At 31.7% G+C, this 14,097-nt stretch overlaps 1 protein-coding gene across 1 annotated transcript in view; it reads left to right on the top strand.

Moving 5' to 3' along the window:
• Positions 1-9,015, top strand: part of LOC145329008 (uncharacterized) — a 112,358-nt gene extending 103,343 nt beyond the window's left edge. The window contains exons 30-36 of the mRNA XM_080173005.1: positions 390-494; positions 3,241-3,340; positions 3,726-3,820; positions 5,157-5,326; positions 6,402-6,497; positions 7,613-7,671; positions 8,048-9,015. Of these exons, the coding sequence (XP_080029131.1) occupies positions 390-494; positions 3,241-3,340; positions 3,726-3,820; positions 5,157-5,326; positions 6,402-6,497; positions 7,613-7,671; positions 8,048-8,157 (735 nt within the window). The 3' untranslated portion in view covers positions 8,158-9,015. The remainder of the gene's footprint in view (positions 1-389; positions 495-3,240; positions 3,341-3,725; positions 3,821-5,156; positions 5,327-6,401; positions 6,498-7,612; positions 7,672-8,047) is intronic.
• The last annotated feature ends 5,082 nt before the right edge of the window (positions 9,016-14,097 follow it).

The raw sequence follows: 14,097 nt of genomic DNA, 5'->3' as shown, positions 1-14,097 counted from the left end.
CTATTAGGCGACCTAAATTTAGAAAATGGGTTTGTGGAAAATTAAAGATAATATTTCAAAAATTATTTTAAATGATTTATTTTGAAAATTGTACCACTAAAACGCTTTCTATAACTTTTTTATTTAAATCATCTATAAAAGCTTTAAAATATTTATGAGCTTAACAAAATCTTACTTTCTAAAAGGTAGTATCATAGGTTTTTTTTAGAAATGCAACAACAAACAAATGTTCACTTATGAAAAATATTGCTTTTTTTCTGTTCACCTATAAAATTGATCTTATGAGTTCTTAACCCAAACCTTTTTGTTAAAACAGTCATATTTAATATGGTCATTACTACACAAAATTTTAACTTTTACATGAATTTTATTTAAAAATCTTATTTTAGATTGATAGTAACTGGTACGAGGGAGAGAGAAACGGAATGGTTGGAATATTTCCCAAATCTTATGTCGAGATTCTTCCCAACGAATCTGCAGTTACACAAGAAATAGTAAGTCACTGGTTTTAGTAACGCAGCCACTCTTTATTTTGGCTAGTCAGTTTGTCAAATAGTCAAAACAAACCTCATGAATTATGTATAGCCAGGGACAAGGGAAGTATTCACTGACCAAAAAGTCTATTAAAATCACGCAATCTAATCACGAAACCTTTATGAGTGTGTAATATTATTGATGATTCAACTATTATTAAAAGGGGCTTGTAGTAATTATGTCTGAGTATAAGTTCGCTAATCTAAATTCACTAAACCTCATCAAATGTTTGTAGATTATTAACAGGGATCGGCAGCCGCACGTAAGCCGCGTGTAAGCCTCAGTGATATTGTCTTTTTAATACTATAATTTTCAGCTGGATGTATAAAACTGCTCTTTAGCAGACAATCCTTCTTTCTGAAATTTCTTTTTCTGCTCACAAGCAGGTTTAAAAGTGAGACTGAGGCGCGGCTGCCGAACCCTGATTATTAATGTTATTAGCAGACCGATTTAAAAAAAATAACACAGTAGGGAGATTAAAAAAACATTTTTAAATACTTCCTATAAATAATATCTTTAAATATTTTTCCTACCCATAAAATTTGTAACTGTTTAAAGACGAAAAACAAAATATTTTGACAAATTTTTACTTTGGCTCATTTTCAAACACTTCCTAATTAACCCTTTAGAGCAAGTTAAAGTAAAAGTTTCAAATTGATTCAATAACTTAAAAACATCTTACTTTAAAGCTCAAAAATAAAATCCTTTGCTCATTACTTATTAAAACAAGGATGACAACATCTATAAAAGCGAAGCTCTGAATTGGAAGGAAATCGAACATTAAAACTTATAGAGTGACAGAACTGAATAAACTGAACATATGTCTATGCAAAATTGTAAGTAAATTTGTTGCAAAACTTATTAAATACATGTTACTGTTTAAGGACATACTAACGTTTTTAAGACTAGTTATAGAGAAGCTTCGCTTGTAACACTATACCTTGTTGTAATAGGAATCAGTATTAAAAAAATCAGATGACTAGGATTATTTGAACATATAAAGATTTGTTGTAAAAAAAGTAAAAAATCAGCTTGTTTTAAATAGACGTACGGACTTTCTAGTAATGATTATAGAGTTGCTGCGCTTATCAATTTGTACCTAACTGCTATAGGAATTAGCATTTGAAGTTTGAAATCGAAAGGACAATCCTAACCTTTTTAGATTAACGAAAAAAGCTAACTGTAACGAATGGACGTACGGACGGACTTACGGACCGACCCTAATTATAGAAAAGCTTCTTTTAAATAGACGTACGGACTTTCTAGTAATGATTATAGAGTTGCTGCGCTTTCGAATTTGTACCTAACTGCTATAGGAATTAGCATATAAAGTTTGAAATCGAAAGGACAATCCTAACCTTTTTAGATTAACGAGAAAAGCTAACTGTAACGGATGGACGTACGGACGGACTTACGGACCGACCCTAATTATAGAAAAGCTTCGCTTTTAAAAAATGAATGACCTAGAAACATAAAGAACTAAATTCTATTTGACGATCAACTTAATTTAATATAAATCATAAAAAAAACATATATTGGTTGCCTATCAAGCACTGATCCCCCTCCTTATTTGAATTATATCTTTTGGTTTCTTTAATGCTATACCAAGACTCCCTCCCCTTTGGTCGTTTACAATTTGTTTTAAATTAATGGTCGGGAAAGTGGGGATTCTGTGCTCTACAAGGCACTGTGGGGGAAATTCCCCATATTTTAAATTCTGTGAAAAGTTTGTAAATGTTAATATTCGGAGAAGATTGGTTGTTTTTAGTATTGCAGTACATAATAAATCATGATTTCAGGAAAGCTTCTAATTTACATTACCCATTACCTCCAACTTGTTTCACAATTAGAGGCAAGAAGTTGTCAAGAAATACCAAATTAAACAACAACATAAATTATAAAATTTAGGATTTGGAAAAGAATAGTTATGTAGTTCAGAATTTTATTGATAGGTGTCGTAAAAACTTTTTTTATGTAAAATTTTTAGATGAGATAAATATCTAAACAATCTTAAATATTTTTGAAAATATTACAGCTATCCACTCTTTGGGATTTTCAATAAATTTTATTCACTATTAAACATATAATTTACGAGTAGTCTATGATTTAGATAAAATATATAAAATATGTAAAAAGCATTATTCAACTCGTTCATCTCAAAACTAAACATAGAACTAATCTCTGACTCTTATTTTTGCATGGCTTGTAGTAAAGTGAGCAAAAACTAATATAATAATGCTTGAGATTCTTATCAAATTCTGCCAAAAGTTGCATAATCTCATCATCTAGTTTTAACTGGAAATCTATGAAATCAGCTCTAAAGCATTGTTTGCCAGAATAGCCTTCCCTTGTCCCTGTGTATAGCCCAAAAGCAAAAAAAGTTCTAAAAACATATATTGGGGGGGGGGGGGGGGGTCAGATAAAAAGGTCGTGTTTGCTACGATGTAATGACCCTCCAAAATCATGAAACCTATACGAATTAATCCAGTTGTTGGTTACAGCTGCATAAACCAACAACAAATATGAGTAGCATTTTTAGTAGCAAAGCTATTATACATTACACACTGTACATGGCACCTTATAAAAAGTTGTCTAGTTTTTTACCAATAAAAAAGTCGACTTAATTTTAGAGTTTATAACATTATCATTGATATTATATTATTAAATCTTACATTGACCTATCTCTGATAATTTTGTTGTTTCTAGACCAAAAGTTTGCAGCGCAAGGGACGAACAGTGGAGGGTGAGGCCAGAGCCAAGTACAGCTTCGCTGCTCAAACACCCATGGAACTATCTCTCATTAAAGGTCAGCCATTTTTATATAACTAGGGTCGGTCCATCCGTCCGCAACGTATATCTCTTTTCGTTCATGAATACATGTTAGAATTATCCTATTGATTTCCAACTTTTCATAATGATTTCTAGTTAAGTTCGATTTAGGAAACATAGCAACTCTATAATCGTTAGCAGAAAGTCCGAACGTCAATTTAAAACATGCTGATTTTTTACTTATTTCCAGGCACTGTGGGAATACTTATTACCAAATTTAACCTAATCTTGTTTGACCCTAAAGTAAGAAACAAACACATCTACCACCCCCTTGTTTTCAATTTGTTTAAATTATTGATGACTTAATCCGTAATTTAACATGGCATGCATCCAGTTCTTATTTTATCTCATTTGATATTTAGGAGAGACAGTGACAATCACAAGAAAAGTTGATAACAATTGGTTTGAAGGAAAGTTGGGAAGCAGAAAAGGAATATTCCCAATTTCTTATGTCGAGGTATTCTCTATAAGCTTTGACTCTAATGTCACTCTTATGTCGAGGTTTAATCTAAAAGCTTTTACTCTAATTACACTCTTATGTCGAGGTATACTCTAAAAGCTTTTACTCTAATAACAATTTTATGTCGAGGTATACTCTATAAGCATTGACTCTAATGACACTCTTATGTCGAGGTATACTCTATAAGCTTTGACTCTAATGACACTCTTATGTCGAGGTAAACTCTATAAGCATTGACTTTAATGACACTCTAATAAGTAATAGCATATAATCAAAAAGTAGTATACAACATTTTTATAGAGCTGATATGGTAGAAAAATAGGTAGATGGATAGTTGAAAAAATATTGGACAAACTCATAGATAGAAAAACTTACAACATACAAATAAGAGTAAGCATACAAAAAGAAATAAATAATGACAGATGAACAAATACAGTGTGTTTTTTTTATGAGAACTTTTTTGAAAGCAATTTTACCCCACTTATAGTTATCAGAATTTAATGATTAATGGCTTATTTTCTTCGTTTTTTAATGCAATTAATAGAACACCAAAAAAATATTTTAGTTTTTATTTAAAAAGTACAGTAAAATGTAAAATTCAAAACTTAGGTGTCAACATCTAAAAATGGATTTAGCGCATTTTTCTAAATCTTCTACCCTTTGCAAGAAAAAAATTGGATTTTCTGTAGTCGACTTTGGGGGGCCAGTACTCCCTCCCTGGTTAAGATATTACCTTCAAACTTTGATATGTTCTAGTACATGTCCCTAATAGTATCTGTATACATTTTCAGCTCTATATCTCAACTTTGAAGTGTTTAGCAGACATTCTTGCAAAAGGTTGAATATTTGAGCATAAGAAAAATGCGCTAAAACCATTTTTAGATGTTGACACCTAAGTTTTGAATTTTAGATTTTACTGTACTTTTAAAATAAAAACCGAAATATTTTTTTGTTCTTCTATTAATTGCATTTAAAAACGAAGAAAATAAGCCGTTAATCATTAAATTCTGATAACTATAAGTGGGGTAAAATTGCTTTCAAAAAAGTTCTCATAAAAAAACACTGTATATGTTCAGATTTACATCTACATTCACTATTTGAGAGATATTACATACAGACAAACATACAGATAGATATAAAAGATAGACATATAGACATACTGATAAATATATATGCAGTTACCTACGTACACTTTTGACAGACATACGTACTTACAGACATAAGTAACTACAAAAAGACTTACATTCATATGATAAATATATATATAATGACAGACATAAAGACATTAAACAACTGAGACAAATAAAAATATATTACATTCTACTTTTTCTAGATTTTGAAGGAGCCAAAAGAAGAAAAGACAAGCACAATTGGCGAGGAAACTCGCGCATTCTCACAATCAATCAATCAAATGTCTGCGCACCAATCAATGAATAAAACAATGAGTAGCACCTCTGCACAACAAATGTCGGCTTCCTTCACCTCTACTTTTGAGCGGTCAAAGTAAGTTTTAACAATTTTCTGTCTATCTTATATGTATTCAAGCAGAAGTCCACCCCCTATACCACTCTTTACAAGGGTCTAAACCACCTAGGTGCAACCCTCCCCCTAGCCTAGGATAGTTAAAATTGTCACACATCCCTTAAATTAAAAAAATATTTCTGGGTGCTTTCTTGAATAAGCAAGTGAATATTAGAGCTCAACCCCCCCCCCCCTCCCCCACTTAATATTAAAAAAAGTTGAAAATAAGTAGAGGGAAGTTTCCCACCCCCCTTAACTATTTTCGATTTCTTTAATTACGCGGGAATCGGAGTTGGAGTTGTGTTCCAGTACCTACATGTAAGCAAGCACCTATTTCTGCGCTTCGCACGTTAATTTACCAATTTTAGTGTTTTTTTTTATGAGAACTTTTTTGAAAGCAATTTTACCCTACTTATAGTTATCAGAATTTAATGATTAACGGCTTATTTTCTTCGTTTTTTATAACCATTTATAGAACATCAAAAAAATATTTCAGTTTTTATTTTAAAAGTACAGTAAAATAAAAAATTCAAACTTAGAACACCAAAAAAATATTTCAGTTTTTATTTTAAAAGTACAGTAAAATAAAAAATTCAAACTTAGGTGTCAACATCTAAAAAAGGTTTTAGCGCATTTTAATTAAGAAAAAAATTGGATTTTCTGTAGTCCACTTTGGTGGGCCAGTACTCCCTTCCTAGTTGAGATATTGCCTTCAAACTTTGATATGTTCTAGTACATGTCCCCAAAAGTATATGTATCAATTTTTAACTCTGTATCTCAACTTTGAAGCGTTTTGCAGCCATTCTTGCAAGGGATAGAAGATTTGAGCATGAGAAAAATGCGCTAAAACCATTTTTAGATGTTGACACCTAGGTTTTTAATTTTTGATTTTACTGTGTTTTTTTAATAAAAACTGAAATATATTTTTGATGTTCTATAAATGGTTATAAAAAACGAAGAAAATAAGCCATTAATCATTAAATTCTGATAACTATAAGATGGGTAAAATTGCTTTCAAAAAAGTTCTCATAAAAAAAAACACACTGTATATATCTAGGTCAGGAGCCCTGTCACCTTACTCCACCCACTCCCGCCCCACATCAGCCCTGTCTAACCCAGGAACCCACTCTTCAGACAAGCCAGAACCTATCCCGTAAGTATTCATCTTTATACGTACCTAACCAGGAATAAAGTATAGCCTTTAAGCGAAATAAGTCTACAATTATATTTGGGGTGGGGGGCAGATTAAAAGGTCAATTCTACTAAGTGTTGCCCCTCAACGACAGCTGAATATCGCATATGGGTTTCGTGATTGTAAGATCGTTGTTGGTAAAAGCTGGTACCCTACTCTAAAAAAGTTCTTATGGAATGACCATTAGACCATAAAACTAGATAACTCGCCTATACAATTACAAGTTACAAAATATATCTACTGTAATGTAAAGCTTTTTGTCCGATAGTTCTCAAAACCAATTTACTGGTAGAGATCTTCAACTCAGGGGAGCTTTATATAGGTCTCGAGAAATGTTTTTATGTTTTTTATCTATTTAATTTCTTAATTGAAGATGAACCTACAAGCTGGAAGCGCCATTTATAATCTATTATAATCATAGAATGATATAACTAGATATAGCGATATGTACAACCATAAATTACAGAATTATAATCATTGAATAATATATCTAGATATCGCGCTATGTACAACTATAAATTACAGAATTATAATCATTGAATAATATATATGTACTACTAAAAATTATAAAATTATAATCATTGAATAATATATCTAGATATCGCGCTATGTACAACTATAAATTACAGAATTATAATCATTGAATAATATATCTAGATATCGCGCTATGTACTACTAAAAATTACAGAATTATAATCATTGAATAATATATCTAGATATCGCGCTATGTACAACAAAAAATTACAGAATTATAATCATTGAATAATATATCTAGATATCGCGCCATGTGCAACTACAAGCCACAGAATTCAAATCATAGAATAATTAATCTAGATATCGCGCCATTTAAAACTATAAGTTACAGAATTGTAATCATTGAAGAATAATATATCTAGATATTGCGCCATGTACAACTACAAGCCACAGAATTCAAATCATAGAATAATTAATCTAGATATCGCGCCATTTAAAACTATAAGTTACAGAATTGTAATCATTGAAGAATAATTTATCTAGATATCGCGCCATGTACAACTATAAGTTACAGAATTATAATCATTGAATAATTTATCTAGATATCGCGCCATGTACAACTACAAGCCACAGAATGAAGATGAAGTAGAACTTTGCGAAGGTAGAAACTTTTAAAATCCAAATTTTCGTTCAAAACATTCATTATATTTTAAAAGTACCCAAAGTTCTCAAGTCAAGCAATGAGATATCGTCAGGGAGGAAGGGATATTGGACTGTTTTTTACACTAGTCCCCAAAGTTTTTTAATATAATTTTCCTATTCGTTTGCCTAACAACTTTGGGGACTTTAGTAAATTTTGATTGGTTGATTCATTAACTGAAAGTCCGAACGTTTCAACTACTAATTGTATTCTAAAGAAGGGATAATTTTGTTATCATAATTGGGGATGTGCATCAATTTATAGGCTATTTTCCTATCCCTTTAGATCCTTGGCAAATTTATCATATTTGTAGTTTACAGATTGATTTTTTTATTAGGTGATGTTGTATTTGTTATGGAGAAGTGTGATGATGGTTGGTTTGTGGGAACATCACAGAGAACCGGTATTTTCGGTACCTTCCCGGGAAATTATGTTACACAAGTTTGAGAGTGCGGGAAACGGCGACTTGTTGAACACAAGTTGCATCAAAATATTATTTTGTTTTTACATTAACAAAATTGTATAATAATTACAAAAAAAATTTAATTAAAAACTTTTATGAATTTAAAAAAAATTGCTAGTCTCTAGAGAAAATAAAAAGTATAATGTATTATTATAATCATCCGGTTATGTATCAATTTTAAGTAAAAAAAATATTTGTTATCAATTTGTCACGATTATATGTATTATTATAGAAAAATGTTATTAAGCAAAAATCGAAATTTTCACTTATTCACTGCCCGTGCATGATATGCTTGAAAGTCATGAAAAAAATGGCTGCTTTTTTGTTGTACTGTTAAATAAACAATTGTTGAAAATGAGCTAACTATCACTCTAATAAGATTTGAATAAAAACATTAAAATCGGTGTTATATTGTTAGTCACTTAAAATTAATTTTAAATGCTAAAAAAAGGGTTAAATACTTTTATCCAAGTCCCTGTTTTGAATGCTTAGAAATAATTAATTTAATTAATTTAGTAAATGTTATAAATTGTTGTTCTTTATTAACTAAAATTAACATCTAACATTTCTTTGAATAATTAAGTCTTATTATAATTTTTAACTATTGATGTCTTTAGTTTGTTTCATTTTTATGAGATATAAAAAAAATATAACAGAATTTATTAATCAAACAAGCTAAAAGCATTGATATAATTATGTTTCAATTAATTTTAAAGCACTGTAATCTATTAAATAAAATAAATGATAATTTTATAAAATGATGTAATAAAATAATTAAATATTTATTATGCTATGAGGCACTCGCAAAACCAAAGATTTTGAAAATAAATCCTAACACCTCACACTTATTAGTTGTTTAGTAGTTCAAAGCTACTATTTGTCTAGTTTTGTTCGTCTGTCATTGAAGTTAAAAAGTGTTTCTTTCCTTCTCCTTTGACTACATGAGTCGGAAAACACTACAAGAACCCAAAACAGAAAATAAGAATATTACAATATTTTATTGGTTGCTACTTATATAAATTTATATTGTTAAGCTATTATAATGTTTATGTTTTTACATAATTAATAAGAAAAAAAAGCACTTGCCTCTTTTTTTAATTGCAGTTTTATTGTTCCTTAACCCAGTTAGATTACTATTATTAACCATTTGAAATAGATCAAGACTCTTTTTATAATACTTGGTCAAGGACAACTAAAACTGCTGTAAGTGCTTAGCCCCTAGCCACTAGCGATAAATGTAAAAACATGCCTAATACTACCAAATGAATCAGTATTATAAGCAGAAAGTATAAAGTAGATAGATAAGATGGCTGAAAGATATTCAGATTGATAGCAAAGTAGAGTTATAGAAAGATATTTACCTTATGTATAACTCCAAATAGGTGCTCAAGAAATGTGGATTTTCATTGGTGTTTTTTTAAAAAGTATATGGATAACTAGTGTATAACACTAGAGGGAGAAAGGGTTAAATAACTGTATCTCCCCATCTCAACCGCCTTGTGCAGTGCAACCACTCTTTTGGATCATTGAAAATCAACCAATGGTGTCGCTTATATTAACACAGCCAAGTAGCAGAAACTAAATTAGAAGCAGACGAAGTAAGTCTTTGAAAAAGGAGGGTAGGTAGTTGTCTGTATATACATCTATAATATAGATCTGTTTATGGATAGCAAGATATACAGATGTCAGCTATAGAAAAGAACAGATTGTAATACAGATTATAGATGTTTTACTAAGGACTACAGGCTCATGTTGATATAGCAATAACACAAATCATTGTCGGTTGGATGCTTTGTTGAACTATTTGAGAAAATAGAAAAGAATAAGTCGTCTTCTAAAGAATTAGATTTTCATGTTAATTTATTCAGAAAAAAGAACAAAGATATCCATAAGTAAAGCAGAAATATAATCTTTTGAAGAGAAAAAGAATTGTCCTATCTATTTCAAACTATGCTTGATGATTCCTGTATCAGTAAGGTAGGAAGAATATATCTGCAATCAAGTCCTGATAATGTAAGTATGTTGTTAAATTATATCTTGTGTTTAAGTAATTTTATTAAAATTTACATACAAAACTGTTTAAATCAATATTCTGCTTATTTAGTTCTGACAGGCAATATGTGTTAATGTTTATTAATTCTATCGTCTGGTATGAGAGCTTTGCTTTACTCATTATTGATGTTAACATCTTTTTTTTTTGCATAACGTTGTTATAACGTCATACAACATTACTCAGTTATTAAGTAGCTCTGCCCTACCAATAAATACAAAAAATGTTTTTAAAAAACTAGTTATTTATCGCATCGTTTAATAATCAGCTTTCCACGGATAAAAAGATTATAAGATTAAAACTGGTTTTGTATTCTGATTTTACATTTTCATATTGTAGAAAACTAAATACGTGATTTTTCAGTGTGGCTGCGCAGTGCAAATCGGTTTTTATATACAGGATATTAATCGATTTCGAAGGCATACTGGAAACAAATTGATTTATTCTTATGGTATTAAATGCTTGGGGATCGCTGCTGCTCCAAAACCAGTTTGTGGCTTTGTCCGCTTCCCTGATCAGATTACGAGTCAAAAATGTTACGATTTTAATTAAAAGTTTGGGTATAGTCCCTTAACTAACATCGCACCTTACCAGGCGATTCTTCGTATTTTTCACAGAAGCTTTTTTCCTATTTCTAGTCCCTGCGGGGCCAATTACCTAACCTTGTGGGGCAATCACCTAACCCAATATAACCTAACCTAACCTAAAATAACCTATAAAAAGCCATTTTAAAAATACGACGAATCGCCCCTTATGGGGCGATGTTACGAAAGGGACTATTCCCAAAAGTTTTACCACAATTAGCGCGGTTCGTGCGTTAGTTATTTTAATCTGGTAATAATGGTTCTCATATCAAGTTGGTACAATTTGATGATCATTGCCGAAAAATTCTGCACCTCCCCTTTTACCATGTTAATTTTACCATCAGTTTTGACATCAAATCCCTTATCAACGATAAGGTACAATGATGTAAGAATGACCAAGGTATCATATTAAATTAATTTTGTGTTAAATTCTTTCACCATGTTGTCATCCTTGTTTTTAATATCGTCCCCTAACTGAAATATTACAAGATTATTGTAAAAAAGATGTAAAATGAGATCAATTAAAAATATTTCCCTTAATGCTTAACTTCTACGCAGGGCCCTAATCCTGCGGAGGCGGGGCAACTCTAAACCTAATATATCTCAATAATATCCCCTAACAACAATAAGAATTACCTCTCCCCCCATTTTCAATTAATTTACTTTTAAGTAGGGTTGGGCCGGATAGTTTTTTGGCCGGATACCGGATATCCGGCAGATTTCAAATGCCGGATATCCGGTATCTGGCCGGATATCCGGCCAACGCCGAGTACCCGGCAAAATACCGGTTATCCGGCCAAATTGCCGGATATCCGGCCAAATTACTGGCGTCTTATTATATAAAACTGGCGGCTACGCCCTTAGAGGCCTCTAGGGGCACTTGAGGGGGGGGGGAGTTGAATTTGATAACCATTTTTTTATATTTCAGATTTAAGAAAGAAAGAAAAAATTACTGGGGTGGAATTTTTTTTTTTTTTGGGGGGGGGCTGACGCCCCCTTATTTTTATATTTAGTTGAAAAATTAAATAAAAATATTTTTTTTGGAGGGGGTATTTTTTTCTAGAGGCGATTTCTCTTAGAAGAGTGGTGGTACCCTCCCCCAAAATAGTTATAAACCTTCCCAGGGCCTATGAGAAGCTACCCTATAAAGGAGAACCCGATCGGTTCAGCGGTTAGCGAGATCCTTCAGTACAGACAAACAGACATCCTGCTACTTTATTATAAGGATTCAGGTTAAAACTTAAAAATTATGTAACTATTAAACTTTCTTCTAAGCAATTAATCTAATAAACTATTACTACCCTCAATCTGTAATATTAACCCCTGTTGGAGGATAGGCGGGTAGGTGGCATTGTACGCATGCCCCCCCCCCTTCCCCCTGTGCATTTTCTGTGTATAAAAGGTCGAGGGCTATAATAAAGTGACTTTCGAAATATGGTTATGACACATAACTGAGAGTTGGAATTTTTCGAATACCTCCTTCCTGGCGGGCACAGGATGCCAGCAAACCTGGCAAGGTCATTCAGGTAAAAAGTAAACACATTTTTTTTTACTTAAACAAAGCATTTCATGTTTAAATATTCTATAGTCGTACATCCTCATATGAAAAAATAGGTGTTCAAGTCGATTTCAGGTTCCAGGTATAGTCCTGCAAGTCCTGAACCTCCAGGTCTCCAGAAATCTTAAAACGGTTCTTGTGACAGCAATTTTTGACTTCAAATTTTAAACTTAGGCTTTTTATATGTCTTCATGACATATTACAATTTCATAAAATCCGTTGCTGTTTACCTGCCAACCGCCAGTTTGCGGCTGGCAAACTGCCAAGTACTGCTGTCCCCGCCAAAATTTATGTTTTGAGATTTCTAATATAAAATTTACATAAAGATAAGCATATTCAGAAAAAATTGTTCTTCTAGCTTCAATAATGAGAAAATTACAGCCATTTATAAATTAAAAAGCAGAAATTTTTGTTGTAAAATATAAAATATAAATGGCCGGATATCCGACTGGATAGTTTCAATATCCGGTATCCGGCCCAACCCTACTTTTAAGACAAGAGAATAGGTTCCTTTGCTCGACTAAGCCCTTTGAGGGAAACCACAACTAAACCTCTTATTATATTCCATTTCTGATCAATTCCTGTATCTTCCCACTTGAGTTCAATAGGGTTGAACTTCTCCACAGCTTCAACATAACCACCAACTTGATAGTGACCTATTTTCATTTTATATACTGATAATTAATTTAGTAGCTAATCCTCTCTAAAAGACAAGCTTATCAATATGTCTGATTGTATTTTTGGAAACGCGCATAATTATTTCGCCCCACATCAATTTACGTATTTTCTGTCCACCTTCACTTTTCTCATTTTTCTACTTACCCTTACTAAACCTGTCATAATTTGTCTCAGAAAAAATACAAGATTTATAAAAATAAACTGAAACTAAACAGCAAAAATGCTAAAATTTTTAAATCAGGTAGATTAATTCTACCATAAGCTGTACCGCCAAAGGATTTATTACAGTTTATGCGGTAGTACTACTGAAAAAGTAAATATACCAGGTTATTTAGGTGCCAGGAATGGACATTCAAGGGGGTATTCCTCCCCCCTAAAAAGTTTTAGGATACCATGGGCACCTACAACAATTTAAAAAGTATAATAAATCTCCTTTAAATCCTTTAAAACCCTTAACCCCCTCCACTCCCCAAAAATAAAAAGTTTGAACCTCCTTGTGTCAGGTATGACTATAGATGAAATTTCTGGGGTCACAAAGCGGCTTTAGTATGCTTATCATCAATGTTACTTTATGTTTGGAGCAAACTTGTGCAAACTTTTCATCTTCACTAGAAATAATAATTGTGGATGGACATTCATTTACTGTCTTTTGTCTTATCCTTCAATATCCCTGGTTACAGATAAAACTAATCAATATAATTTTTAAAATTGAGACTATATTAATATAAGTATATAAAAATCCTGCCTCCAACAGCAAAGACCCCATCTGAAGTTGTCACCAATTTAAGATTATTTCTTGGAAAGTTGAGATCACCTTCACATAACAGTATTTTTTCATGGAGGGAGGGGGCATTGAACTGTTTTTTGAACTAGTCCCTAAAGTTTTATATTCGTTGGCTCAACAAATTTAGGGACTAATTTGAATTTTGATTGGAGTGTCAAAACGTTTCAACTACTAATTGTAATCTACAGAAGGGGTAATTTTGTGTGGCATCATTGGAGATGTGCATCAATTCATAGGCCATTGTTTTATCCCTTTAGATCCCTGATCTTA

Source organism: Acartia tonsa, chromosome 9 (genome assembly GCF_053477335.1).
Source record: "Acartia tonsa isolate MP-2025a chromosome 9, ASM5347733v1, whole genome shotgun sequence".
In the NCBI taxonomy this organism is placed as follows: domain Eukaryota; kingdom Metazoa; phylum Arthropoda; class Copepoda; order Calanoida; family Acartiidae; genus Acartia; species Acartia tonsa.
The sequence above is the reverse complement of the archived record's forward strand: the minus strand, read 5'-3'. Positions and strand labels throughout refer to the sequence as shown.